The 26,206-nt window shown below is 50.5% G+C and overlaps 1 protein-coding gene across 1 annotated transcript; it reads left to right on the top strand.

The window, feature by feature from the left end:
- The first annotated feature begins 1,809 nt into the window (after positions 1-1,809).
- NMT2 (N-myristoyltransferase 2) lies at positions 1,810-26,206 on the top strand. The gene is made up of 12 exons (XM_054161050.1): positions 1,810-1,958; positions 10,622-10,757; positions 14,066-14,210; positions 15,297-15,415; positions 15,518-15,609; positions 15,716-15,832; positions 17,421-17,591; positions 18,947-19,055; positions 21,729-21,899; positions 22,737-22,904; positions 24,717-24,854; positions 25,546-26,206. The coding sequence occupies exons 1-12, from the start codon at positions 1,849-1,851 to the stop codon at positions 25,564-25,566; spliced, it is 1,497 nt and encodes a 498-aa protein (XP_054017025.1). The 5' UTR covers positions 1,810-1,848; the 3' UTR covers positions 25,567-26,206.

The following is a 26,206-nucleotide window of genomic DNA, read 5'->3' as shown; positions in this document are numbered from 1 at the left end:
CATCACTCCCCACCTGCATAGCTATCAAGGGATAGTAATCAGAGGACTGTACCAGACTAGGCAGCCTTCTGGTAACATCTCTGACCCGGGCCCCAGGGAGGCAGCAGAATTCCCTGTGGGAAGGATCCGGCTGACATATGGGGCCCTCTGTTCCCCTCAGGAGGGAATCACCAATAACAATTCTCCTCCTCTTTTTTGTAAGGGAACAAGTCCAGATGTGGGGGGTGAGCTGTTTTGCTTTAGGCAACACCTCAGAGGTTGTATCTTCTGTCTTCTCATTCATCTCACTCTCAACCTCCAGTCCCCCGTATTTGTTTTGCAAGGGCAGCTGGGAAGGTGAGGGGAGCTGTGAGGGTTTTACTTTGCCTCTCCTACCAGGGACCTGCACGCATTTCCTGCTGCATCTTGGGTCACCTCTGTCTGCTAGGGGAGCCTGCACAGTAACTGCTGTTGGTAGAGACATGCATGCTGTGCCATGGCTTATTAGATTGGACCATGCTGGTTGGTTATTTCCTAGCCTGAGTAGGTGCTCTTGAATCCTGTAGTCACTGCAGCTGCTATTTCAAAACTCTCAAGACAGCAAGTATCTATCAGGTGCTGGAAGTCCAGCATAGCTTAGGGAAGCAAGTATGCCCCTGGACAGGGCACCGGTGAGGCCACAGCAGGAGTTTCTGGGCCCATCACTACACAAAGGACATTGAGGGGCTGGAACAGGTCTGGGGAAGGGTCTGGAGAAACAGGGCTGGGGAGGAGCAGCTAAGGGACCTGGGGATGTTCAGTCTGGAGGAGGATGAGGGGAAACCTCATCGTGCTCTATAGCTCCCTGAAAGGAGGCTGGAGCCAGGTGGGGATTGGCCCTGTGCATGAGGTTGACTCAAAATGTGAGGAAACAGGGGTAGCCCTTTACTCTAAGAAGATACTCTGGCCAGAGACATTGTGCATATCCCAGCCTGAAGCCACTCCAGGTCAGAGTGAATAGGGCTCTGAGGAACCTGCTCTAGAAGGAGCTGTCTGCTCCCTGCACGGGGGCTGGAACTAGGTGAGCTTTCAAGGTCCCCTCCAGCCAGAGCCCTTTGATGATTCTATGACTTTCAAGGGGTCAGTAGTGGTGATAAGGAGAAATTACAACTGATGCATGCTATTCTTACGTTTTAATGTGTTTGGCACCACTGCCAAAGCCCAAGCACTCAAATTCTGAACCTCATTCAGAAACCTTGGTGTGACCCTGGAAACCACAACAGTTCAAACAATTAACACAAGTTTCTCTATTTCTTTCCCTGGTTTCAAATCGCTGCCGTTCACTCCAGCTTTTCTGGCCTCAGAAATGCAAAAGACTTCGGGGAAACGAGTGCAGGGAGAGCCGCTGGCTGTGGCTGAAGCGGGGAGAGGGCCGAGGATGGCTGCGGCTGTGCGGGGGCCGCAGACCGCTGCCGGGGCCCAGCCGCTGCCTTCCCACCGCAGCCTGCAAACCCTGACCCCTCGGCACCGGGGCGGCCCCCGTCGGGTCTGCTCTTGGGCCTCGCCGGGCAGCGGAGTGGCCCCGGCCCGGAGAACTGAGGCCCGCGGGAGGCAGGAGTTCCATAACGGCCACGGGAAGGGGCTGCCAGGGCCGGGCCCCGGGGCGGCACCGCCCGGGAGCGAGGAGCTGTGCACGGCCCCACCTCGCACCGGTCCCCTGCGGCGCGGCGGGGAGCTGCCGGTCGGCCTCGGTGGCCTCCACCTCCTGCTCCGGCGGCACGGGGGAAGCCAGCAGCTAGAGGGAGCTCCTCCGGACTGCATCTGCCCGTGCGCCCCGGCTCCTTTCATCGGCCCGCCCGCCCGCCCCCTCCCCTCCTTCCTTCCCCCGTGATGGCGGAGGACAGCGAGTCTGCGGCCAGCCAGCAGAGCCTGGAGCTGGATGACCAGGACACCTGCGGCATAGACGGCGACAATGAGGAGGAGGCCGAGCACGCCAAGGGGTAGGGGCGCTGCGGGACGGGCGGGCACAGCTCGTGGAGGCAGCCCCGGCAGGGCTTGGGGGTGCCGCCGCGGCCGCCGCGCGGGCCGGGCCGGGCTCTCCTCGCCGCCCGGGCAGCGGAGCGGGGGGTGCGAGAGGCACGGGGCTGTCAGCCGGGGGGCGGCCTGCCGGGCCCGGCCCGGCGCTTCTCCGCGGCGCCTGCGCGTCTGCTGCCCGCGGCCGAGGGGGCCCCGCCGGCAGGGCCCCGCGTCCCCCTCCCGGGCCGCCCCCCGCGGCGGCTGGCAGCGTGCGGGGGCCCTGCTGTGCCCTTGCTGTGGCGCCCGGCTCCGGCTTCCGCCGGAGCGAGAGGCAGGGCCCGGGCCCCACCGCCTGGGGTGAGGGAGGTGGCGAGGCCGGCGCTTCCTGCCGGACCCTGGCCTGCGAAGGCAGCCTGCCCGAGGAGGCTCCACGCTGCTCTGCTGCCCGCGCTTTTGCAGGACTGAGCGGCTTTGCTTGGGGTATTTTTCTGTCTTTTTTTTTTGTTGTTGTTGTTTAGGTTTTGGGTTTTTTTGTCTCTTTGGGTAGTGGTTTTTTTTCCGTTGGGAAGCGCCTGTAGTGGGCCCCGGCGCTGTGGGGAAATGCCTTGGTGTTGGTGGGCTCCAGCCGAGCGGCTCCCGTACCCCAGCGCTCCTCTCCTCGGCCTGGGGACCTGGCCGGGCATCGCCTGTGCCCGTCCGTGCTGCGGACGCTCCTCCGCGTCAGCTATTGTGCGGAGGGCGCCGTTCCCTCCGAATCCCCGCGCTGCGGAGAGCTAGGCGCCGGTCTGAGCCGCGGGAGCTGCCGCTGCCCTTCTGCTTCCCTTCGCATCTCCTCTGGCGCTGGCTGCCCGCACGGCCGCGGCCCCTGCCCGCTGCCCCCGCGGGCACAGGGTGCCGAGGGCTTGCTTTGGGGTCAGGGAGGTGGAAGGAAGGTGCTTTAGACATCCGCTGCCTTTACGTTCACTTTTTGGAGGGGTTAGAAAACGTGATTGCAGAGAGGAGGCTTTGTTGTTGCAGCGAGGAGTGGCTGGAGTAGCCCAAAATAGAAAGAGGTTAATCAATCCATTGCCACGCAGCACTCTCCTCCCGAATGTCTGTTTGGTCTGGTAGAGCGTTTCTGCAGGTGGCTGGTGTTTGAGGATGCTGATTGTTGGCTCCTGCCCCCAGGATTTGCTTGGCAACGAGCAGCTCTGCATCTTGGATGTGGCAAAGAGAATTGGAGAGGCTTGGGAGGGCTGGTGGAGCTGGAAGGCAGGGCAGGGGAAAGCGTCTGTGCTTGCTGCTGGCAGGGAGTTCACGGTGTGCACACTGAAATAGCTGTGTCAGAAATAACCGTAGTCATAGAAAGCCCTGGGAGGGGAGATTTAGACTGGCAATGAGGAAGAAATTCTTGACAGTGAGGGTGGAAAGACCCTGGAACAGGTTGCCCAGGGAGGTTGTGGATTTCCCCTCCCTGAAGGTGTTCAAGGCCAGGTTGGATGAGGCCCTGAGCAAGCTGGGCTGGTGGGATGGGTCCCTGCCCATGGCGGGGGGTTGGAACTGGATGATCTTCAAGGTCCCTTCCATTCTATGAAATCTAGAATCCTCAAAAGGGACAAAGTTGTCTTTAATGGTCTTGGGGCTGTTGTTACGTTTGTGTAAATATGCCACAGCTGAGGAATCCCAAACAGATAAAAAAGATTCTGCCAGCAGCAGAGAATGAGGGATGTGGTGGTTTGTTTTTTTCACTGGTGGAAGCCAGTCTGAGATGCCAGGCAGGTAGCTGGGTGATGCCAGTCTAGAGTTCATTGGTACCTCATCCCTACTTCAGTTTTTCCTGTTTGTGTGTGTGTGCCAGGGCTGGAGCCGCTGTCTGCACTCCCGCTGGCTTCGGCCACAGGCACTGGCAGCTGTGACAGCAAAGTGTAAGAAGCAGCTGAGGAGCAAAGAATTGCACTGCATGTGTTCTGGGTCACAGCTTACTGCTCTGCTCCACCTCTGGACTGGCTGACCTCTGAGGGACAGCTGCTGTGGGCTGCATGCTCTTCTCCCCAGAACTTGTTTTTGCTGAATATCCCAAATGTTTTTTCCTTAGTGTTCCCCAGAAGCTGCTTTACTCACCGCTGAATAAGGATGTGGGTGCTTCCCAGTAATACACAGTTTTGTTAAATTAGTAGCAGATCATTCCAGTAGAAAATGCCTCTTAAGTATTAATATATTTTTTCTGTCATGTTTCTGATGCATGAAGTTTAATATTGACGTCTGAGTTACTTTATTTTCCTGTAATCTTTGAGGATCTTGTTTGCTGCTATTTGTATGAAAGCTGAAGTATGCAGATTCCATCACAGGAAAAGATTTTGACGTTCCAGCAAACACAAAGATCCACTTCTGATCTGGGAGATGAACACCTCCTAAGAACCCAGTTACTCCCTGTTTTCTCCTTACCATAGTAGATTCATTTTGAGGCAGCTTTAAAGTTTGAGCTTTTATATTAGGCTTTATATACCGAAGTGATTGCTGAGCAGACCATGACTGTGTCAACTGACTTGCTAAATTCTGAGTAATCTGCACTGCTGCTGATTTCATCTCCTGCTATTTAAACTCCCTCTTTTAATGAGGAGGTAGAGCATGTGTTGTGCAGCAGTCTATAGTAGGACTGCTCTCTAAATGAAGTTACTCTCAAGCTGTTTCTTGAAGATAGGCTCTTAATAATACTAACCACAAGTCCCCATGGTTTGTGTCTGTGTATATGTATGACTTTGATTTTATTTATCTTCCAGCGTTGCTGGGGTTGTGCTTGAGTTCTGAATGACTGCAGCAGAAAATACCTTTTTATAGCTCTCTGCTATGCAAATGTCTTTGTCCTCTGTTTCTGCTTCTGTTTTTTAGATGCAGGATTATGTATGTTGTGTGACTCATTGCTGCTCTCTTATTCTGTCTGCAGCTTGCTCCTGCTATATGCCTTGTGCTGTACTTGTTCTGTTTCATAATAAAGTGTTGTTTACAAAATAGCTGTATTGCTGGCCCTGTAGAAAAATGGATTTACTGCACCTGAACCCAGCTGAGCCTGGCTCTGTGAGGAGTCCCAGTTCATCCTAAATAGCTCCTCATGCTCAGTGGCACAGAGCATTCAGTAAAGAGAGGAGGAAAAAGCAAAACCTGTAAACAACTCCCCCAGGCCCCAGCAATTACTTGCTGTGCATGGTGGCAGTGCTCAGTCTGAGCAGGTGAGGTTCACATGCAGGAGCACAGAGGGAACAGACCTTTGAGGGTTGCTTTAAAGCATTGCTGCTTGGTTTTCCTGCTCAAGAACCTTGCATTTTCCAAGTACTGAAATGTATGGAAGTGAAATTTTCCTCCAAAGAGGAGGTTAGCAGTGATAGTTTGTTAGTAAAGGGAATTGGAAGGGCTTAATCCTTTCTTTACAATGAGAGTGGTGAGACCCTGGAACAGGCTGGCCAGGGATGTGGTTGAGGCCCCATCTCTGGAGACATTCAAAGTCGACTTGATGTGGCCCTGGGCAGCCTGCTCTAGCTGGAGGTGTCCCTGCTGAGTGCAGGGGGGGTTAGACAAGATGATCCCTTCCAACCCAATGCAATCTGTGAATCTATGAACCCCTTCTGTCAGGACTTTTCTTGAAGTGGGCCAGTCTAACTCAGCCCTTTGCAGCCTCCATTTCCTTTATGAGGCAGGGCCAGCCCTGGTGTAAATAAAAAATATTACTTTGGAGTCTTCTGGAGTCTTACCCATATACATGAGGTCTGATTTTTATGATCCAAAAGGCCTGTTGAACGTGTTCAGATAGGGAGTTTTGCAGCCTCACTCACTTTGAAGACAAAAAGCCCTACACAGGCCTAGGCCTTCACAGCTTGCAAGGGAGCATCTGAAGTACATGTTTGGTTTTAAATTGGAGAAACTGCTAACTTAAAATTACCACTCCATCAAATTTGGAACACATTCATAGATTCACAGAATGGTTTGGGTTGGAAGGGACCTTCAAGATCATCCAGGTCAAACCCCCTGCCATAGGCAGGGACACCTCCCACCAGCCCAGCTTGCTCAAGCCTTCATCCAACCTGGCCTTGAACACCTCCAGGGAGGGGGCATCCACAGCCTCCCTGGGCAACCTGTTCCAGTGTCTTCCCACCCTCATGGTCAAGAATTTCTTCCTAGTTTCCAGCCTAAATCTTCCTTCCTCAAGCGTCAATCCATTCCCCCTTGTCCTATCACCAGAAGCCCTTGCAGAATGTCCCTTCCCTGCTTGTAGGCTCCTTCATGTACTGGAAGACCTTACAGAGAACTGTTTCAGCTAAAGCAGTGTCTAAAAAGGCAACTAAAACCACACTGACAAATATCCAGTGGGAATGAACACCTCAAATGAAAGCCATGGGAGCCAAAACTGTTTGACCACCTGAGCTGGGCAACTGTGGTGCTCCTCCTGATTCCTCCATGTCAGATTGTCATGGATTCGCTTGGAGCTCCACAAAGGAAGTTTCTCTGCCTTTGACATGCTCTTCCTAAATTCAGCAAGTGTCCCTGTATTTAATTTTTGTGAAAAACAAAACAAAACAGAAACCCAACAGATGCAGGGAAAAGCAAGAGTCTTGTTTCACGTCTCTGCAAAACAGCAGATGTGTGCACATAAGTGGAAAGGTGTGTGGGTGGCACCATGGGCTTGCATCTGCAACTTGCACATGAAATCATCCAACTGTGGGCCCAAGTGTCTGCCTCAGTCATCTCCACAGCCTCTTCCTGTGGCAAAGTTAAGCCTTCTGGGGCAGAGAGAGATCTTTTGAGTCTTGCCTCAGCTGAATTTGGATTTGCATCTCAATTCTGTGCTGGCCTCACTTTTTTCTCGTTCATCAGGCTGACAAAGCTCTCAGGGTGGGTGCAGTTAAAGAAAACTTGGACCACATCTCTGCTTGGTTGTGGCATGGTCTTGGTGTGTAGGCTCACCCTCCTGGTCTTGGCCTGTCTACATTACACTGGCACAATCAAAACCTATCAAGTCTTGAGTATTCTCCTTAGTGTAACCAGCTGTGGTCTCTGGTAGGCAGGGCTGGAGCAGCTGTGGAAAGGTGGTTTCTTCACCTGACAGCACCCGCCTGAGCTGCACATCCTCCTCCTCCCTCTCATGTGAGACCTGTGCTCGAGTCTTGTCATTTCAGTGGTAGCAGGGTGGTTCAGCAGCAGAGAGCCCATACTCAAGGGTCACTTTCATAAAAGTGGGTAGCTGTTTTTCCAGACTTCATACAATCACAGAGTGCCAGGTTGGAAGGGGCCCCAAGGCTCATCTGTTCCACCCTTTCTAGGTGACAGTGCAGCTGAACTGAGCTGGCCCAGCATCCTGCCAAGCTGAGCCTGCAAACTGCCCAGTGCAGGGACTCCACTGCTTCCCCTGCAACATGATTCCAACGTCCAGCTGTGCTCATGGGGAAACCTTTTCTTCTGGAGTTCAATGGGAATCTCCCCAGCAGTAACTTTTCCCCATCACCTCTTGTCTTTCCCATGGGACTCCTTGGGAAAAGGGAGTCTCCATTGTCCTAGACTTCTACGAGTGAGATGTATTTCATGGTATTGTTATCTAGATGTGAGATACATTTGATTGCATCTTCATGTTGCTGTACCTGACCAGACAAAGGAGAGCTCAGATCTTAGTCAGCACATAAGGAGGTTTAATTAAGAGAAAAGCTTTTAATAGGAGTCTTGGCTCTTAATCTTGTTACCTTTGCATATCCTTCGTGCTGTCGTGTCCAGCGTAATTACGAGTGAGCAACAAAGTTCCTCACTTCCCACCATCCTTCCTCCCAGTTTTAGAGCCTTTTGGTTCTTTGCAAGGACAGAAAATGCTGAGGTGTTTGGGTTTTGCTTTTGCCCTGATTTGCTTGGCATCTCTGGTTGTTGTAACTTGTGTTGGATGAACCTGTTTACTCAGTAAAAGTTCCTGCCTGTTGCCAAATCTCTGGGTTGCAGGCGTGCCTAAATAGGTGAAGGAAAAGTGGATCTCTCTTGAAATCCTCTTTTTACATTCTGTGGTCTGTAACAGTGAAGGAAAAAAAAGAAAAGAGCATAAAGAGCTGTTCTGAAAGGTCCCTGGATGACCTGTCAGGCAAAGATACCAATATTTGTTCTGCAGGAGGCAGTGTGAAAGCTCTAAACACGAAGATTTGGAACTGAGTACTGGGATTTCAGGTGAAAATGAGTAGTTTTAAACACCATGTCTATTTTACAGCTATTTAGTCCTGGCTTCCCTCTTCCCTGCTTTAAAATTGCACATTTCTGTATGAAAAAGACCTTGAGCTGGTCAAAGAACAAAGATTATCCTGATAAAAGCAGAGTTTAGCTGGGGATAGCATTAGTGAGGCTTGGCAAAGCTGCTTTTTCTCCAGAGTTGCCAACCCCTTTTTCTTTTGAGTACAGTTGGCTTATTATTTCACCTAACTAAATCAAACACTGAGCCTCAGGTAATCCCAGCAAGCACAATTCCCAGGGGTGGCACTGGAGCCAGCTCCTGCTAAAGGGCAAGAGGAGAAGTGAGACTCAGGGCTTGGTGCGTGCTGGGGGGCCCTGGTTGCTGAAGGGCCTGGTGGACTTGTGCTCGAGGCAGCTCAGGCATGCAGTGGCATCTTGTGTTTGCTTTTGGAGGAGAAGGAGAAAGTCTGGAGGTGTTAAAGGCCAGGCTGGATGGGGCCTTGAGCAAGCTGGGCTAGTGGGAGGTGTCTCTGCCCATGGCAGGGGGTTGGAACTGGATGATCTTGAAGGTCCCTTCCGACCCAAACCGTTCTGTGCCTCTGTGATTTCAGGAAAGTGGAAGAGTCATTGCTTTTCATCTGTTTTCCTAGAATCATACAATGGGTTGGGTTGGAAGGGACCCTGGAGATACCTACTTCAACTCCCTACCATGGGCAGAGACACCTTCCACTAGAGCAGGTTGCTCAAGGCCTCTTCCAGCCTGGCCTTGAGCACCTCCAGGGAGTCCCTGGCCTTGTGCATGTTTTTCACTCTGCCTTGTTTATAACCTCTTGCCAGGCCTTCAGGGCCGTTGTGTGTTTGAATTTCTGTAGAGGAAATTTGGTTATTTAAACTCCAAGTATAGAAATCGTTGACAGTCACCTGGGTGATCAGGCAGCATCTTCATTCTGCCTCACTTGCACAGCTCCTCCTTGTGGTTCTGCAGGCTTCTAGTAAATACTGGAAAATCTCTTCTCTCTCCTGTCTGTTTGATCTGCTGCACTTGATCACTCTGAGCTGCTGTCCATTGTCCAGGATCCAGCAGATCCTTAATCTGATCCCTCTATCTCATCATCCCCCAGCCTGGATTGTAATCTAGGATTGCACTAACCTAGGTGCAGGGCTTTGCACTTTGCCTTATTTTGAACCTCATGAGAGTCTCTTCAGCCACCTCCCCAGGCCCCTCTGAATGGTCCCATCCCATCCTTCAGTCCAATCAGCCACACCACTCAGCTTGTTTCACTGCAGACCTGCTGAGGGTGCCTCAGCCTCGCTGTCAATGTCATGATCTTGCAAGTGAATGACATGGCCCTTGCCGAGCACCTTGATCTTAATTTCAGTTGTGTTCTTCTGAGTTCTCTTTATTTTGGCCAGATTATTCTTTTCCCCCTCTAGAATTAAACCAACTGACTGTTTTATTTTCCAGTGAAAACCACCCAAGCCCCAACATTGCCTTGGGCTCCATGCTGGGACATCAACTTCTTGAAGAGGATTCAGTGTTAACTGACTCATTGCCTCCTTACTTGCTTTCCATCTGAGAGCTGCCAACACCTCCCACACTTGCCAATTCTCATCTAATCTTCAGTCTAGATCTTGATTATTTGTTCAATTAGACTCTCTTTAAGGCAGGAGTTGTACTATCAGCGTCAAAATAGCTCAGAGCTCGCCAGGGGGCTTTAAACTCTTTTGTGTTTTTGGGGAGGGGGGGTGTTGGTTTTTAAAAGGTGAGCCCGTGGTGCTTATTTTCAAGCACAAGTATTTGGTTAGTTTTGCCTTACTGAGATTGAAGCAAGGCTCTCAAGCACTACTGGAGCTACAAACAAAATGCCCTGAAAACAGAATGTTTGTGTTTCAGACCTGTCTGAGGGGTGAGCATGAAGAGGAAAAAAAAATCTCAGGCCACTAACAGGTCACTTTGCTCAGTGCCTGGGCTTCCCGGAGTTCCTCCAAGCTCAGCTGATTTTAGGCATTCTATCTTTGTGTTTGAAATGGACAGAAGAGCACTGGCTGGTATCTGGCATCACAGTTTGACACTGATGTGATGGGGGCTGGGTGGAAAACAAATCAGAAAGCACTTGCAGGAAGCGTTTTATCCCCTGCCCCTCCCTTCCCCTCCCTTCCCCTCCCTTCCCCTCCCTTCCCCTCCCTTCCCCTCCCTTCCCCTCCCTTCCCCTCCCTTCCCCTCCCTTCCCCTCCCTTCCCCTCCCTTCCCCTCCCTTCCCCTCCCTTCCCCTCCCTTCCCCTCCCTTCCCCTCCCTTCCCCTCCCTTCCCCTCCCTTCCCCTCCCTTCCCCTCCCTTCCCTTCCCCTCCCCTTTCCCACTGCTGTTAGATTGTTCATGTTAAGATGCTGTTTTTTCCATACTTCACCTTTTTTCCTGAATTTGAAGCTCAGTGGTATTGATTTTTCTCATTGCACATTCTCTGACTCTCTGGCAGAAGCCCTGGAGGAGATTTGGGAGCAAAGAAGAAGAAGAAGAAGCAGAAGAGAAAAAAGGAAAAGCCAAATTCTGGAGGCACCAAATCAGATTCTGCCTCTGACTCCCAGGAGATTAAAATTCAGCAACCTTCAAAAGTGAGAGCCTGGTTCTGTTTTAAATCATGCTTGCTTTGGAATTTCATTTTAATTTGTGTTGCTTTTTGTGCAAGTCAGTTGGTAGCATGTCAGAGCTGAGCAGATGGTTCCTGTCCTGACTGGAGACAGACACAAGGTAAGAGGCAGTGTTTGCAGACTGTGTGGAGTCACCACCACGCTGCTCTGCTCTGAGCAGGGTGAGAGGAGGTTTGTCTTTCTTCTCCAGCGGCTAGAATTCAGGATGGTGACAGCTTTGTCCCAGGGAAGGTGCCTGCTGTGCTGTAACCAGCCTCCTGTGGGCAAACAAGCACATGGCATCACATGAAATGTGGTCACCTCTCACATGGCCGTTCAGACAGAAGAAATGTCTTGCCATCTGAAAGACCTGAATTGTCTCAGGGGATGTACTGTGTCTTCAGAGAGTCCTGGAATGGTTTGGATTGGAAGGCACCTTAAAAATCATCTAGTTCCAACCCCCTGCCACGTTGCTCAACACCCCATCCAACCTGGCCTTGAACACTGCCAGGCTTGAAGCCTCCACACCATCTCTGGGCATCCTGTTCCAGTGCCTCACCACCCTCATGGGTAAGCATTGCTGCCTCATGGCTCATCACAATCCAGCTTCTTCCAGTTTGAGGCCACTACCCCTCATCCTGTCACTCCATGCCTACGGAAAAAGTCCCTCCCCAGCTCTCCTGGAGCCTCCTTCAAATCCTGGCAGGCTGCTCTGAGGTCTCCCTGGAGCCTTCTCTTGTCCAGGCTCAACAGCCCCAACTCTCTCAGCCTGTCTCTGTAGCAGAACTGCTCCACCTCTTGGATCATGTTGGTGGCCTCTTCTGGCCCTGCTCTGTTATTTCCATGTCCTTGTGTTGGGGGCTCCAGAGCTGCACACAGGATTGCAGGTGGGGTCTCAGCAGAACAGAGGGGCAGAATCTCCTTCTGTGACCTTCTGGCCACAATCTTTGTGGGCTTTGTGATGACACAGCATTGTCTGTGTGCTTCTGACTGCCTTGTTCTGCATGATGGGACATGGTGGCTTTTAACAGACAGCTCTTAGCTCAAGAAGCCTGAGAGCTGAAGTTTCTAATGTAGTGAAAAGAAAGTTGCTGGACCAGCAGTGCTGTTTGCATTGTCAGATTGATGTGGAGAAAATTACCCTCTTGTACCATTCACCCTGCAAGATTTGTCAAGTATTTTGGGGCTACCAACAGATTTCAGGGAAAAAAAGGTATATTCTGGCTCATTAAAATAGAATAGAATAGAATTAACCAGGTTGGAGAAGACCTTTGAGATCATCCAGTCCAACCTATCACCCAACACCATCTAATCAACTAAACCATGGCACCAAGTGCCTCATCCAGTCTCTTCCTAAACACCTCCAGTGATGGTGACACCCTGGGCAGCACATTCCAATGGCCAATCACTCTTTCTGTGAAGAACTTCTTCCTAACATCCAGCCTAAACCTTCCCTGATGCAGCTTAAGACTGTGTCCTCTTGTTCTGGTGCTGGTTGCCTGGGAGAAGAGACCAACCCCCACCTGGCTGCAACCTCCCTTCAGGTAGTTGTAGAGAGCAATAAGGTCTCCCCTGAGCCTCCTCTTCTCCAGGCTAAGCAACCCCAGCTCCCTCAGCCTCTCCTCACAGGGCTGTGATCCAGACCCCTCCCCAGCTTTGTTGCCCTTCTCTGGACACGTTCCAGCAACTCAACATCTTTCCTAAACTGAGGGGCCCAGAACTTGGACACAGGACTCAAGGTGTGGCCTAACCAGTGCTGAGTACAGGCCAGAACATTAACATCCTGTCAGATTGTGTGTGGTCACTTCAGCTCATCTCTGTGTCCCCCTCATTGCTTTCAATGGGCAGGTTTGTCACAGTGTGTGACACTTCACAGTATGTAGAGAGATCTTAGGTACTTTGTGTTCTCCCCACGTGTTTTGATACTGCCCAGGGAGGTGGGGGAGTCCCCATCCCTGCAGGTGTCCAAGAAATGTGTGGCCATGGCTCCTGGGCCATGGTTTAGTGGCTGTGGTGGTACTGGGTTGATGGTTGGACTGGATGATCTTAGAGAGCTTTTCCAACCTCAATGATTCTGTGTATCCTGAAGCTGCCTGTACAAGACTGCAGGCAGTAACAAGTAACCCCAAACTGCTTCCCACTGGGAGTGAGGGTACTTCTCATCTTAACATAAGCACAGCTTTCCTTCCTGTGGTCTTGGCAGTTCCTTGGTTCCCTGCTGACCAAACTTCATGTTCCAGATCTTGGTTCTGATTCAGTAAAACGAGGCTGCTGCACTGGTTTTTGTTTCCACGTGCAAGATTTTGCTGCTCAGCACCTTGCAGTCCTGCACACTGATTCTCTGGGGTGCTGACCTTGCAGGTCATCGCTCCATGGCATTTCTGGGGATCCTGATGGGGATTTTTTTCAACACAGGAATCCTGGAAAGGAACTGAAATGCAGAAATAGTGATCCATTGACATTCAGTTCAAAAAACACATCTGGCCTTGAGTCTCTCTGCAGAATTCCTGAAGGTTCTCCAAGGCTTTTGGGACTATTCCCTGAAATGTGTTTGAATGTAGTCTTGGCAAAGCTGAGTACAGCATGCTGGCAGTGTGGCTCAAAGCAGGACTTGTTGCTTGGGAGACACAGAACCAAACAAATGTGTGGTCAATTTGCTTTGCTCTCCTGGGACCTCACCTGGAGTGCTGCAGCCAGCTCTGGAGCCCTCAACACAGGAAGGACATGGACCTGATGGAGAGGGTCCAGGGGAGGGCCACAACGGTCATCAGAGGGCTGGAGAACCTCTGCTGTGGGGACAGGCTGAGGGAGCTGGGGTTGTTCAGCCTGAAGAAGAGAAGGCTCCAGGGAGCCTAATAGCAGCCTGCCAGTACCTAAAGGGGGCTACAAGAAGGCTGCAGAGGGACTATTTGCACAGGCCTAATGGAACAGGACGAGGGACAATGGTTTGAAATGAGAACAGAGCAGATTTAGACTGCATGTGAGGAATGAGTCCTGCAGCATGAGGATGCTGGAACACTGCAACAGGTTGCCCAGGGAGGTGATTGAGGCTCCATGCCTGGAGATCTTCAAGGTGAGGCTGGAGGAGGCTCTGAGCAAGCTGCTCTAGTGGAGGATGTCCCTGCTGAGTGCAGGGGGGTTGGACTGGATGACCTTTGGAGGTCTCTTCCAACCCAATTCTATGGTGAGAAGAGTACATGAAAGCCTGTGGAAGAATGGTATCAATTAACATGTTTGCACAAATGATCCAGATGTGCACAATAAGCTTCCTCTTCCACTTTGTCTCTCTGCAGAATCCAGCCATTCCCATGCAGAAGCTTCAGGACATCCAGAGAGCGATGGAGCTGCTCTCTGCATGCCAAGGCCCAGCAAAGAACATTGATGAGGCTGCCAAACGTAAATACCAGTTTTGGGACACACAACCTGTACCAAAACTCAGTAAGTTTAACTGGACCTGGGCAGGACACCTGCCTCTCTGACCACTGGAGGGATATTTGCCAGCTGTGTGGCATCCTCTCCAAAACTAGTGTCTAGGATCAGGCTAGGGACATCTACAAGGCAAAGGACTGCTGCTTTGAACCCCTTTGTTTCCCAAAGGGAACTGATACATAAAGGACAGAGACTGATGGGTTGGGAAAGAACTAAACCAGCCTGAATGAAACAACAAGAAAATGAGATACACAAGTCACGTACTCAGGTGGCCAAGAGGGCCACCAGCATCCTTCTGGATCAGCAGTAGTGTGGCCAACAGGACCAGGGATGTGATTGTTCCTCTCTCGTGGGCACTGATAAGGCCACAGACTGAGTGCTGGGTTCAGTTTTGGGACCTCTCACTCCAAGAAGGACATTGAAGTGCTGGAGCAGGTCCAGAGAAGGGCAGGGTAGCTGGGGAAGGGTCTGGAGAACAGGGCTGGTGAGAATCAGCTGAGGGAAATGGGGTTGTTCAGCCTAGAGAAAAGGAGGCTGAGGGGGCACCTCATTGCTGTCTACTACTCCCTGAAAGCAGGATGGAGTGAGGTGGGGGTTGGTCTCTTCTCCTTAGGATCAGTGATAAACAAGAGGAAATGGCCTGACATTGTGCCAGGGGAGGGTTAGGTTGGCAATTAGGAAAGATTTCTTTGCTGCAAGAGTTGTCAGGGATTGGAACAGGCTGCCCAGGGAGTCACCATCCCTGGAGATACTCAAGGTGAGGCTGGCCAAGGCTCTGAGCAAGCTGCTCTAGTGGAGGATGTCCCTGCTAAATGCAGGGGGGGTTGGACTGGGTGACCTTTGGAGGTCCCTTCCAACCCAAAGCATTGTGTGATTCTGTGCTGTGTGTTGTGGTATTCCCTGTCCTGAGGTGGTCTGTGAGAAAGCAGCAGGAGCTGATGACACTGCGTTTTCCCAACATCTCTTGAAAGCCTCCCACAACTAGGAGAAAACACACAACAGGAGTTTGGAGAGCTAGAAGCAAAGCCAGCAATGTAGCTCTTACTTCCTTTTTTCTTTCTTCTTGTTTGCCTTTGCTCCTTCACCCCCCAAAAGATGAAGTGATAACTTCCCACGGTGCCATTGAACCAGACAAGGACAACGTCCGCCTAGAGCCATATTCCTTGCCCCAGGGTTTTATGTGGGACACGCTGGACCTCAGCAACGCCGAAGTTGTGAGTACACCACTTTCTGTGCCTCCCTGAAAAACAATTGAAGTTCCTTCTGCTGGCTTGTGTGTGGATAAATCTTTGGGTTTTTTGTGTGTGTGTTTTCAGCTGAAGGAGTTGTACACACTGTTAAATGAGAATTACGTAGAAGATGATGATAATATGTTTAGGTTTGATTATTCACCTGAATTTCTTCTGTGGTGAGTAACAAGTTCCACATTCTGCTCTGGCTGGAGTGCAAAGAAGGCTGTTTTTATGACATCTTCTTAGGCAGTAATTTGCAATTCTCTCTGTCCTCACTTCCAGGGCGCTGCGTCCCCCGGGCTGGTTACCCCAGTGGCACTGTGGGGTCAGAGTGTCCTCCAACAAGAAGCTGGTAGGATTCATAAGTGCCATCCCTGCAAGCATTCGCATTTATGACAGGTAAAATGCACCCTGCCTCTTCTCTTTCTGAAAGGATAACGCCAGGAAACAGACCTTAAGCTGGTAACCACAGAGAGAGAGAAGCAGGCTCAGTGACCACCACCATGCATCCAATCACAGAATGGCTCAGGTTGGACAGGCCCTCAGGGCTTGTCTGCACCAACCTCCCCACCATGGGCAGGGACACCTCTCAACTAGACTCAGCTGCTCAAGGCCTCATCCAACCTGGCCTTCAATACCCCCAGGGAGGAAGCATCCACAGCTGTCCCTGGACAGCCTATTCCAGAGTCTCACCACCCTCATACTGAAGAACTTCTTCCTCAGCTCCAGTCTAACCCTGCTCTCCCTCAGCTTCAAACCATTCCCCCTTGTCCTGTTTCTAGACACCCTCAGGAAAAGTCCCTCTGCAGCCTTCCTGTAGGATCCCTTCAGGTACTCCCTCAGCCTGTCCTCATAGCAGAGGTGCTCCAGTCCTTGGATCATCTTTGTGGCCTCCTCTGGACTCACTCCAACAGCTCTGTGTCCTTCTTCTGCTGGGGACACCAGAAGAGGAGGCAGGATTGGAGGTGGGGTCTCAGCAGAGCAGAGTCAAGGGGCAGAATCCCCTCTCTTGCCCTGCTGGCCACACTCCTCTGGATGCAGCCCAGCACACAGCTGCTTTCTGGTCTGCCTGAGGGCACTGCTGGCTCATGGGGAGCTGCTCAGCAACCAACACCCCTAAGGACCTTTCTGCAGAGCTACTTTCAACCCACTTTGTACCCAGAGTAATCCTCTCTAGGTAGCACAGGGGTTTTTTTAACCTCTTTTGTTTTGTATTTTTTCCCTCCCTTGTGGGCTCTGAGGATCAGTAATAAACTGGGTGGTTTTCAGACTCAGTTTGACAGGGTGCTGGCCCCCCTCATTTAAACTACACAACCACCTAGAAAGGTTGGAGCAGATGATCCTTGGGGTCCCTTCCAGCTTGGCATGCTCTGAGGCTGGGAAATATGGATGATATGTTCTTACTGGTGGATGATCCAGGGAGTAACTGAAAGCATTCAGAGGACAGTCTGTCAGCTGGACTTCTTGGCCAGCTCTTCACACACTGACAGTCATAGATGATCCTAGGTAGCATGTACTTGGATGCCATTCTGCATTGGAAAGTGAGGTAATTGGTTAAATCTGGGCAGAATTGTGCAGAAGGAGTATGGCAGACACCTCAGACCCAGCCTGCATGTCACACAGTCTGCCACTGCAGTCACCGTGCCGTGGAGTTGTAGCTCTCACAGATGTGCTTTGTTGCAGGGCAGGTGATTGGTGAAACACTGGAACAGGTTGTCCAGGGAGGTGGTAGAAGCCCTGTCTCTGGAGGCTTTTCAGGCCAGGCTGGATGTGGCTCTGGCTAACCTGATCTAGTGTGAGGTGTCCCTGCCCATGGCAGGGGGGTTGGAACTAGATGATTCTTGAGGTCCCTTCCAACCCCAACAATTCTGTGATGCTATTTTTACCTCTGATTTTTCTGTCACAGCACAGAAAGCTACACTTATGCAGAGAAAGGCACCAAGTGTGCAGCTCTGTGTAAGCTTTCCATCACTTCTCATCCTTGCAGTGTGAAGAAAATGGTAGAGATCAATTTCCTTTGCGTTCATAAGAAGCTGAGATCCAAACGGGTCGCGCCGGTACTGATTCGGGAAATCACCAGGAGAGTAAACCTGGAGGGCATTTTTCAGGCTGTTTACACTGCTGGAGTGGTGCTCCCCAAGCCTGTGGCCACTTGCAGGTAACCTAGGTGATGGTCTGAATAATGCCAGTTCCTACAGCAGTCATTTGGAGAAACGCCGTATGCAATTGGATGGAAACAATAAAAGCATAACAAAGGAATTAAATGTCGTGGCCTTGACTAACCTGAAGGCCTGAGCCTTTGGCAGGGTGGCCTCTTTCATTTCTGTCTCACTTCCCCCCTCTCCTCCTCCTTTCCCTTTCCCCCCTCTCCTCCTCCTTTCCCTTTCCCCCCTCTCCTCCTCCTTTCCCTTTCCCCCCTCTCCTCCTCCTTTCCCTTTCCCCCCTCTCCTCCTCCTTTCCCTTTCCCCCCTCTCCTCCTCCTTTCCCTTTCCCCCCTCTCCTCCTCCTTTCCCTTTCCCCCCTCTCCTCCTCCTTTCCCTTTCCCCCCTCTCCTCCTCCTTTCCCTTCCCCCCCTCTCCTCCTTTTCCCCCATCTTGCCTCTTCCCCTATCCTTCTCCTTCCTTCCTCGTTCCTTTTCCCCTGCTTTCTTCTGTCCCTGTCCCCTAGCAGATGTTTCTGTTGACCTGCAGGTAGAAGCCATGCTACCAATGACACCAATGTGTAGCTGTTAGTCAGGAGGCCTGTTTCTGTGCTGGGACATCTCCCTGGTTGCTTGCCCAGGGTGGCAGAGCACTTCTGGGAGCTGTCTGATTTGGTTTTTTTTAGCTACTTTCATTTTTCCTCGAGAAAGGAAGATTTGATGAAGATGGGAAGACTGTCCTGTGGGAAGGGCTGTGTGTAATCAAGCAGCAATTTGTTTGCTTGGCATGGATTTCATTCCTACTGGGAAAAGCTCAGTTCCAGCAGCATTATTTCAGCTGTCTGTCCTTCTGCAGGACAGGGTACTTCCTGATTTAAAATTGTGTTTGTACCTATCAACACCAAAGGCCCTGTAAGGTCTGTATGGAAGGATGGGAAGTATCACAGCTGTGCAGTGTTAGAGTAACCAGGGCTGGTCTGCTGCAGAGTGTTCATAAATTCATGGAATGGTTTGGATTGGAAGGCACCAACCTTCCAGGAAGAGATCTCCTTCCACCAAGTGCCTAAGACATAAGCAGAGTGTCCTGCCTGTAGAAGAAATGAAATGTCACTGTGTCAAGTGCTGAAATGCTCAGCCCTGTGGTTACTCAAGCTGGAATAAAAAGCATTTGCTTAGATTCCAAACGTGATGCTAGCAGGCCTCTTGAAAAGCCCTTGCTTGGGTAGAGCTTTGCCTTTTGCTGCTCAGGCTTCCTGCAGAGATCCTACAGGCTTTCTTAGAAACAGAGAGGAAAAGGAGCAGTGTGAGAAAGAAGGGAAGTGGAAACTGACACTTAAAATACCATCTGGCCTCATTATTCATTTCATTTCCAGGTACTGGCATCGATCACTGAACCCCAGAAAGTTGGTGGAGGTGAAATTCTCCCATTTGAGTAGAAACATGACTCTGCAGAGAACAATGAAGCTCTACAGACTCCCTGATGTAAGCAGTGTCACTTGCAGAGGATCCCTATGGTTATTGTGAGGCCCAAAATAACCTTCCATCTGTCCCTGCCAGCACGGGCTTTGCTGGGGGAAAGCAGTGCTGCAGGACAGCACCAACAGCAAAAAGCTCTGCTGGATGGAAAAGACCTTAAGGGCTGCACTAAACAGAGGAGATTATTGCTGCAAATGTAGATCTCTGTGGGGAGAAAATAGACATTTTGGCCTAAAAGCTTTAAACAAACAAAGCAAAACCCATAAGCCTTGATGTCATAGGCATGTGACATTGATTTAAAGATGCTTCAGAGTATTCTCAGGGTGATGAGTCTGGTAAAAGATTACTGGGACAGCAAATTAACAATTCCTAGCTTAGCATTCTCAGAGACCTCCAGCAGAAGGGTGGGAGTGCTGATTGCACCCTAACACACAGCTCTTTCTCTTCTGTCAGAGAATCCTAGAATGAGTTGGGTTGGAAGGGACCACCAAAGCTTGTCCAGTCCAAGCCCTCTGCACTCAGCAGGGACATCCTCCACTAGAGCAGCTTGCTCAGAGCCTTGGCCAGCCTCACCTACAATATCTCCAGGCATGAGACCTCAATCACCTCCCTGGGCAACCTGTTGCAGTGTTCCAGCACCCTCATGGTGCAGCACTCGATCTAAGTCTGTTCTGCTTTCATTTCAAACCATTGTCCTTCATCCTGTCCCTGCAGCCTTTGCAAGCAGTCCCTCTGCAGCCTTCTTGCAGCCTTATTCACGCACTGGCAGGCTGCTGTTAGATCTGCCTGGAGCCTTCTCTTCTCCAGGCTGAACAAGCCCAGCTCCCTCAGCCTGTCCTTGTAGCAGAGATGCTCCAGCCCCTTGATGATCTTCATGGCCCTCCTCTGGACTCTCTCCATCAGGTCCATGTCCTTCCTGTGTTGAGGGCCCCATAGCTGGACATAGCACTGCAGGTGAGGTCTCAGCAGAGCAGCGTGGCAGAATCTGCTGTCTCCATCTGCTGGGCATGCTGCTTTTGCTGCAGCCCAGCCTGCCATTGTCATGTCCCATATCACACTAGGAACCATTTTTTATTTATCCAAACTCTCTGTTTTGGTTCCAAAACTCAGCTGCGAATGAGGAGAAAAAGCACTTTGGGACGATTTATCTGGCCTGGGAGGACCCTGTCTGTTGGGTTTGTTTAGCTTGATGCTGCAGGTTCTCATTCTCCTCAAATGTTTGAATCCTACACTGAATGCTCCTGGGTGTAAAGCAGGAAGTGAACTCCTGCTGCTCTCGGACTCCTTTCCCCTGCTGCCTGCTCGCTGCTGCGCTGCACACACAGGCTGTCCCTTGCGTGCAGGGCAGCAGTTTTCAGAGCCTGAGGTCTAATAACCAAATTAATTAGGTTTTAATCTTGGAGAGCTAAATATAGTTCGTGTCAAGTCTTGAAGACATCTTTAATAGCCTAAAAAAGTGCAGTATGCAGTTTGAAATGCAGGGTTTGGTGGCAGCTCAGGGCCTGTTTTGCATGGAAACAACGCAGGAAAAGAAAGGTTTAAAGAATGAAGGATCTTGGGTGTCCTGAGAAACAGCAGCAGTCGTACCCTGCTTGTCTTCCTTTCCCATAAAGCCCAGATTGCAACAGCAGAATGAATTCTAGATAGCAGAGCACGTCAGATGCCCTGCTTAAAATACAGGCAGGGCAAACACCCTGTGCAGAGATGTGCAAAGAGAAAACAGCTGCCTTGGAAAGCAGCTTTCAGCAGCCAGCCCTGTAGGAGGCCATATGCCTCAGATATTGAGTTATTTTTAGACTGGACTTGGGAGCTTCTCCCATGGAAAATAAAGATTTAATAATCTCTGTGCTCATGTTTTCTTTTTAGGTCCTGTACTTGGGTTTTCTTTGTTTTGTTTTGTTTAGTTTTTCCTAAGAGAAAGGGTTTAAGGGCTGTTGAGGATCTTTAGCCTCACTTCCAGGCTGTTATCATAAACTCCTGTCACACAGCTTGGTTTATTCAGGCCACACTGTCCTGTCCCCAGCACCCAGTTCTGCTTCTTGCATTTTAACCTCTTTCCTTAGTGTCCTTGGAATACCATTGCCACTGGGAGCTCATCTTTGAGAGGGATTAATCATTGCTAATCACTTGAATTGCAAAGGTTTTCAGAACCAATAAATACTGTAATTAATAAACACCACCATCACCAAAGGCTGTGTTTGTGCAGGTACCTCTAGGTAGAAGAAGCCCCAACTTTATTTTTTAATCTCTTGAGCAAGGAGCTTTCTGACAGAGCTCTTTAGGATAAGGTCAGGAGTGTTTGTTTCTCTCTCTTCCTGCCTCACTGAGGTCCTGAGCCAGGAGACTCAGAAATAACAAAGGCTGACCTGAACAAGCTGCTAATAACAACACAAACTCTGTGCAGTCCAGGCTGGTGGCAGTGGGAGCTCTTTTCCTGGAGAAGGGAAGTTGTTTCAGTAATGAAATAAAAAGACTGAGGTGTCCCAAAGTGTCTCAGTGATGAGAAGAGAGGAGGGGGTTCTGTAGAAGGCTGCTAGTAAAGCAGGCTCCTGGATTGGGTGGCTGGCTCAAAGCAGGCTGCTGCTGAACGCTGGAGCCAGCAGAGCAAGTGCAGCCTGCTTCTGTCTGTGCTTTGCCTTCCAAGCTCTTCATCTTTATTCCTCTTTTCTTACACTAAAGGCCACAAAGACTTCAGGCTTGAGACCCATGGAACAAAAAGATACTAAAGCAGTACAAGAACTAATCAACACTTACTTGAAACAGTTTAATCTGGCTCCTGTGATGGATGAAGAAGAGGTAGCCCACTGGTTCCTCCCTCGGGATCATATTATTGACACTTACGTAGTAGAGGTAAAGTTTGCTTTTGTGCTTCATGGGTGTGTGTGGATGTTCAGCTCAGCAGCTTTTGAAGGGCAGACAGCATGATCCAAGTGTGCTGTGGGTAGAACTGCACGTTGTGATGGCAGGCTCTGTTCTTTGCATTGCAGTCTGTCAGCCAGGAAAGGTTTGGGGGTGCTTTTCTAACAAGAGGAATTCTGGAATCTTGAGTACCACCAGCTTGGAAATGCTGAGAAAACTTCTGTAAGAGACTGCAGCTTTCTGTGGCAGTCTCTTTGTCTGGTGACTGCTGGTCTTGGCGGGACTTCAGTGCTGTCAGCACCGCTGTCGAGCAGATGGACTGTGCTCATAATCACTAGAGCTGATGGAAGTCTGCGTTGTACACCGGCTCGGTGTGGAGTTTCAGACAGCTGAGGAAATGATTCCTTCATGTCAGCTCAGATTGTAAAGATGTTCTTTTAAGAATTCAGTTGGGAGCCACTTTCTCTGCTTGCTGAGGGAGTGTGCTTTGCTAGCTTTGCTTGTAGCAGGCTAAGCCTGGGAAGCACCCTGAAGTGCTTTGGCAGCTGGTTGTCCAAACGTTCTTCTTGAAAGAGACTAGAAGATTCTGCACGTTGCCTTTTGTGAGGGGCCATTCCAGGCCTGAGTCTTGCTGGGATGTCTGGATACATCTTTGGCAAGAGCTCAGTTCCTTCAAGCCATGGCCAGGATTGCCTCTTACACCAGAATGCTTCTGGTGTGCAGAGCTGTGCTGCATTCCTTGCTTTCTGTGGAGCAGCACTGTCAGCCTGGCCAGTCACTGAGCAGCTGCTTCTTAACTGACTGACCTGTGTTTATCTTTTGTTACAGGGCTCAAGTGGTACCTTAACAGACTTCCTGAGCTTCTACACCTTACCTTCAACAGTGATGCACCATCCTGTCCATAAAAGCCTCAAAGCTGCCTACTCCTTTTACAATATTCACACAGAGACCCCCCTCTTGGATTTAATGAATGATGCACTCATTATAGCAAAATTGGTAAGTGGTAGGGCTGAGCTTTTTCGGCTGCTTGCAGACTGTTGTTCTTGGGGGAAGTGGCAAGGTGACAGCTGGCAGCAGTTTGTACAGGCTCTTGAGTTCTGGTTTCATTTACTGGCCACAGCAGAGTGCAGCTGGTGGGACACAGGCAATATCTATGTTAAAATACAGATGACTGTGCTTGCTCTGAGTGATGCTAGGGAATGACAAGTGCATGAAGATTAGCTGTTTGCAGTGGCTTGGGCCACTGTAGAACTCCAGCACACAGCTGATCACACTCAGTAAGCACCAGAAGAATGGGAAGTATCATTTCAGTGGTTCCCCTTGGAGATTCAGAGATCCATAGAGTGGGTTGGGTTAGAAGGGACTTTCAAGACCATCCAGTTCCAACCCTCTGCCATGGACAGGGACACCTCCTACCAGCTCATCTTGCTCAAGGCCTCATCCAACCTGGCCTTGGACACCTTCAGGGAGGGGGCATCCACAGCCTCCTTGGGCTACCTGTTCTGATGTCTCCCCACTCTCACTGCCAAGAATTTCTTCCTCATCTCCACTCTCAATCTCCCCTCTTCCAGCTCAAAGCCATTGTTCCTTGTCCTGTCACTCCCAGCCCTTGTCAAAAGTCCCTCCCCAGCTCTCCTGTAGCCTCTTTCAGGTACTGGAAGGCTGCTCTGAGGTCTCTCTGAAGCCTTCTCCAGGTAGATGAGTTAATCAGTTCTGTTATATGCAGTTTGGGGTTTGCTACTTTACATTTCTGCAAGGTAAAAAGGTTTCTTGGTGCAAATTGTGCCCCTGTCTCATGTCACTAACTGCTGCCTGTGAAGCTCCCTAGATGGCATGGTTAGCTTCCAGCCACACTTTCATGGGTGGAATGGCACTGCTGGATGATATAGTTGAGTGGAAGAGGCTGTAAGTGAAGTTTTTAACCATGAGTTGTAAGAGTTTAGTGCTGTGTGATGGAAACCCAACACGCAGCCCTTAGCCAGCAGGGTGCCAGGGGGTGCAGTGCAGGCTGTGGCAGGAAGCCTTGCAGGTGATGTCCCTCCTGGTGCTCCCCATGACTTCTCAGAGAGCTGCTGAGTCCTGGAAGTCTACAGCACTGCACAGGCTTCACCCAGCTGTGGCACCCATCCTAGCAGCCATGTCCAACACACTGCAGGGCATGGGCTTGTTCTCTGCTCCTCAAGCTTGAAACTTGTCCTCCCAGATGTTTGTTAGACCTTCCAGATGGGTGCTCAGCACCAGCCAGTGCTGGCTGTGCTCCAGCTGACCATGTTCAGAGCCACCCATGGGTGTCCTGCATGGAGCCTGTGATGTTCTGCAGAGGCAGCAGTGAAGGAATTCCTCTTTCTGCTTTGCTTATGTGTGCAGCTTTTGCTTTGTCTCCTGCACTGCCATTCTTTGCAGTAATAAGTGCCTTGCTTCCCTCCTGTTTGCTCCCTGCCCTCTGGGAGAGAAGCAAGCAAAAGCCTGAGTGGGTGTTTGGCTCTTGGCTGGGGACAACACCCACAGCCCTTCCTGGGCTTTTACTCCCCAGGAGTGCATTTTGGAAGTGCAAATTGAGTTCAGCAAACTGCAGTCAGGGTTTGCCTGTTGGTCTGATGCTGATTTTTACCTTCATCTCACACTACAGCACTCACACCTCACTTTTTACTGGGACAATGCCTAATAACAATCAAGGTTTATTCCCCTGAGTTCTCCCACCTCATTGGCCAGCCTCTTGGCTGTTGCGTGCCACCCCCACGGGAAGTGTCCTTTGTGTGCCTCTTGCAACTGCAAAGTCAAATTGAAAACGTGTTTTGCTGTTGCCAGAAAGGATTTGATGTGTTCAATGCACTGGATCTGATGGAAAACAAAACATTCCTGGAAAAACTCAAGTTTGGGATCGGAGATGGAAATCTGCAGTATTATTTGTACAACTGGAGGTGTCCCGGCATGGAATCCGAAAAGGTAGGGGAGATGGAGAAGGGCTTCTGAGCCCTGCTGGGTGTGGTGGTACCTGTACCTGATGTGCACTGCCCACCACGGGCAGAAGTTTTAATGGGACTTTTTTAATTGGTCATATTTAAGATCACAGAGCGGTGGGGTTGGAAGGGACCTCTGGAGATCGAGTCCAACCCCCCTGCCAAGGCAGGGTCACCCAGGACAGGTCACACAGGAGCATGTCCAGGCAGGTTTGGAATGGCTCCAGAGATGGAGACTCCACCACCTCTCTGGGCAGCCTGCCCCAGGGCTCCTTCACTCTTAAATTAGAGAAGTTCCTCCTCATATTCAGCTGAACTTCTGATGTTCCAGTTTGTGCCCCTTACCCCTTGTCCTGGCACTGGCCCCACTCAACAGAGCCTGCTCCCATCCTCCTGCCACCCACCCTTGAAGTATTGATCAGCATTGATGAGATTCCCCCCTCAGGTTGCTCTTCTCCAGGCTAAACAACCCCAGGGCTCTCAGCCTTTCCTCATCACAGAGATGTTTCAGTCCTCTTAGCATCTTTGTAGCCCTTTGCTGTCCCCTCTCCATCAAGTCCCTGTCCTTCAGAACAGGACTCCAGCTGTGGCCTCAGCAGAGCAGATCCATGCCAGGTGCTGTTTCGCTTTTACTGCCATACAGGAAGCACACTCCTTAAGGTGTCTTCTTCCTTTAGGTTGGTCTGGTGCTACAATGAGGACAGGTGTTGGTGGAACTCTGAGGTCATGGTTTGAGTTCATCTGCTCTCCCTCACTCTTGGAACCCTGTTCTTCAAGAGGAGTAAAAGCACAACGTCGGTGACGTGGAAACAGTCTCCATTCAACCTAACCAACCAAGACATCCATTTGTGACCAAACCTCTGCATTTCCAGCTAGATCAGAAGGTCCACCAAACTCTTCTGTTGTCCATGAAAAGAGAAGCACATTCATTACAGTTTCAAAGCTTAGCTTGCACCTTGATGAGAAGAAGGTATTTTTTTTTCCCCACTCTGTAGAAAAGACTCATTTTGTAGAAACTGGACTTGAGTGGTGGGTAGGGCACAGAGAGCCTTGGCTCTGAGGTGGAGGAACTGCTGCATTTCTATTTATTAAGTGGTGGTGTAAATGTGTCAGTGTCACAGGGGTGAAGGACACAGACCTGAGGAGCTTGGCTTAGTTACTTCACGTGGAGATCTACACCTGGGGGCAACCGAGGAAGGGCGCTAGGTTTGTAGGTGGAGGGAAGGCCTGGCTGGTTTGTGAGCAGAGCAGTGTGGCCATGTGCTGGTGGAACTGGTGCATTTGTTTCTCCATAAGCAGCGCTGCCAAATCAATAAAACCAGGAGATTTGTACTTTGA

The sequence above is a fragment of the Dryobates pubescens genome, chromosome 4, assembly GCF_014839835.1.
Source record: "Dryobates pubescens isolate bDryPub1 chromosome 4, bDryPub1.pri, whole genome shotgun sequence".
Classification (NCBI taxonomy): Eukaryota; Metazoa; Chordata; class Aves; order Piciformes; family Picidae; genus Dryobates; species Dryobates pubescens.
The sequence above is the reverse complement of the archived record's forward strand: the minus strand, read 5'-3'. Positions and strand labels throughout refer to the sequence as shown.

What these genes read in the sequence shown, in the direction of transcription:
- NMT2 (XM_054161050.1), top strand. Translation starts at nt 1,849, where the DNA reads ATGGCGGAGGACAGCGAGTCTGCGGCCAGCCAGCAGAGCCTGGAGCTG. An exon ending in AAGCCTGTGGCCACTTGCAG is followed by an intron (nt 17,592 to 18,946) that starts GTAACCTAGGTG and finishes TTTCATTTCCAG; the next exon opens with GTACTGGCATCGATCACTGA. An exon ending in AGCTCTACAGACTCCCTGAT is followed by an intron (nt 19,056 to 21,728) that starts GTAAGCAGTGTC and finishes CTTACACTAAAG; the next exon opens with GCCACAAAGACTTCAGGCTT.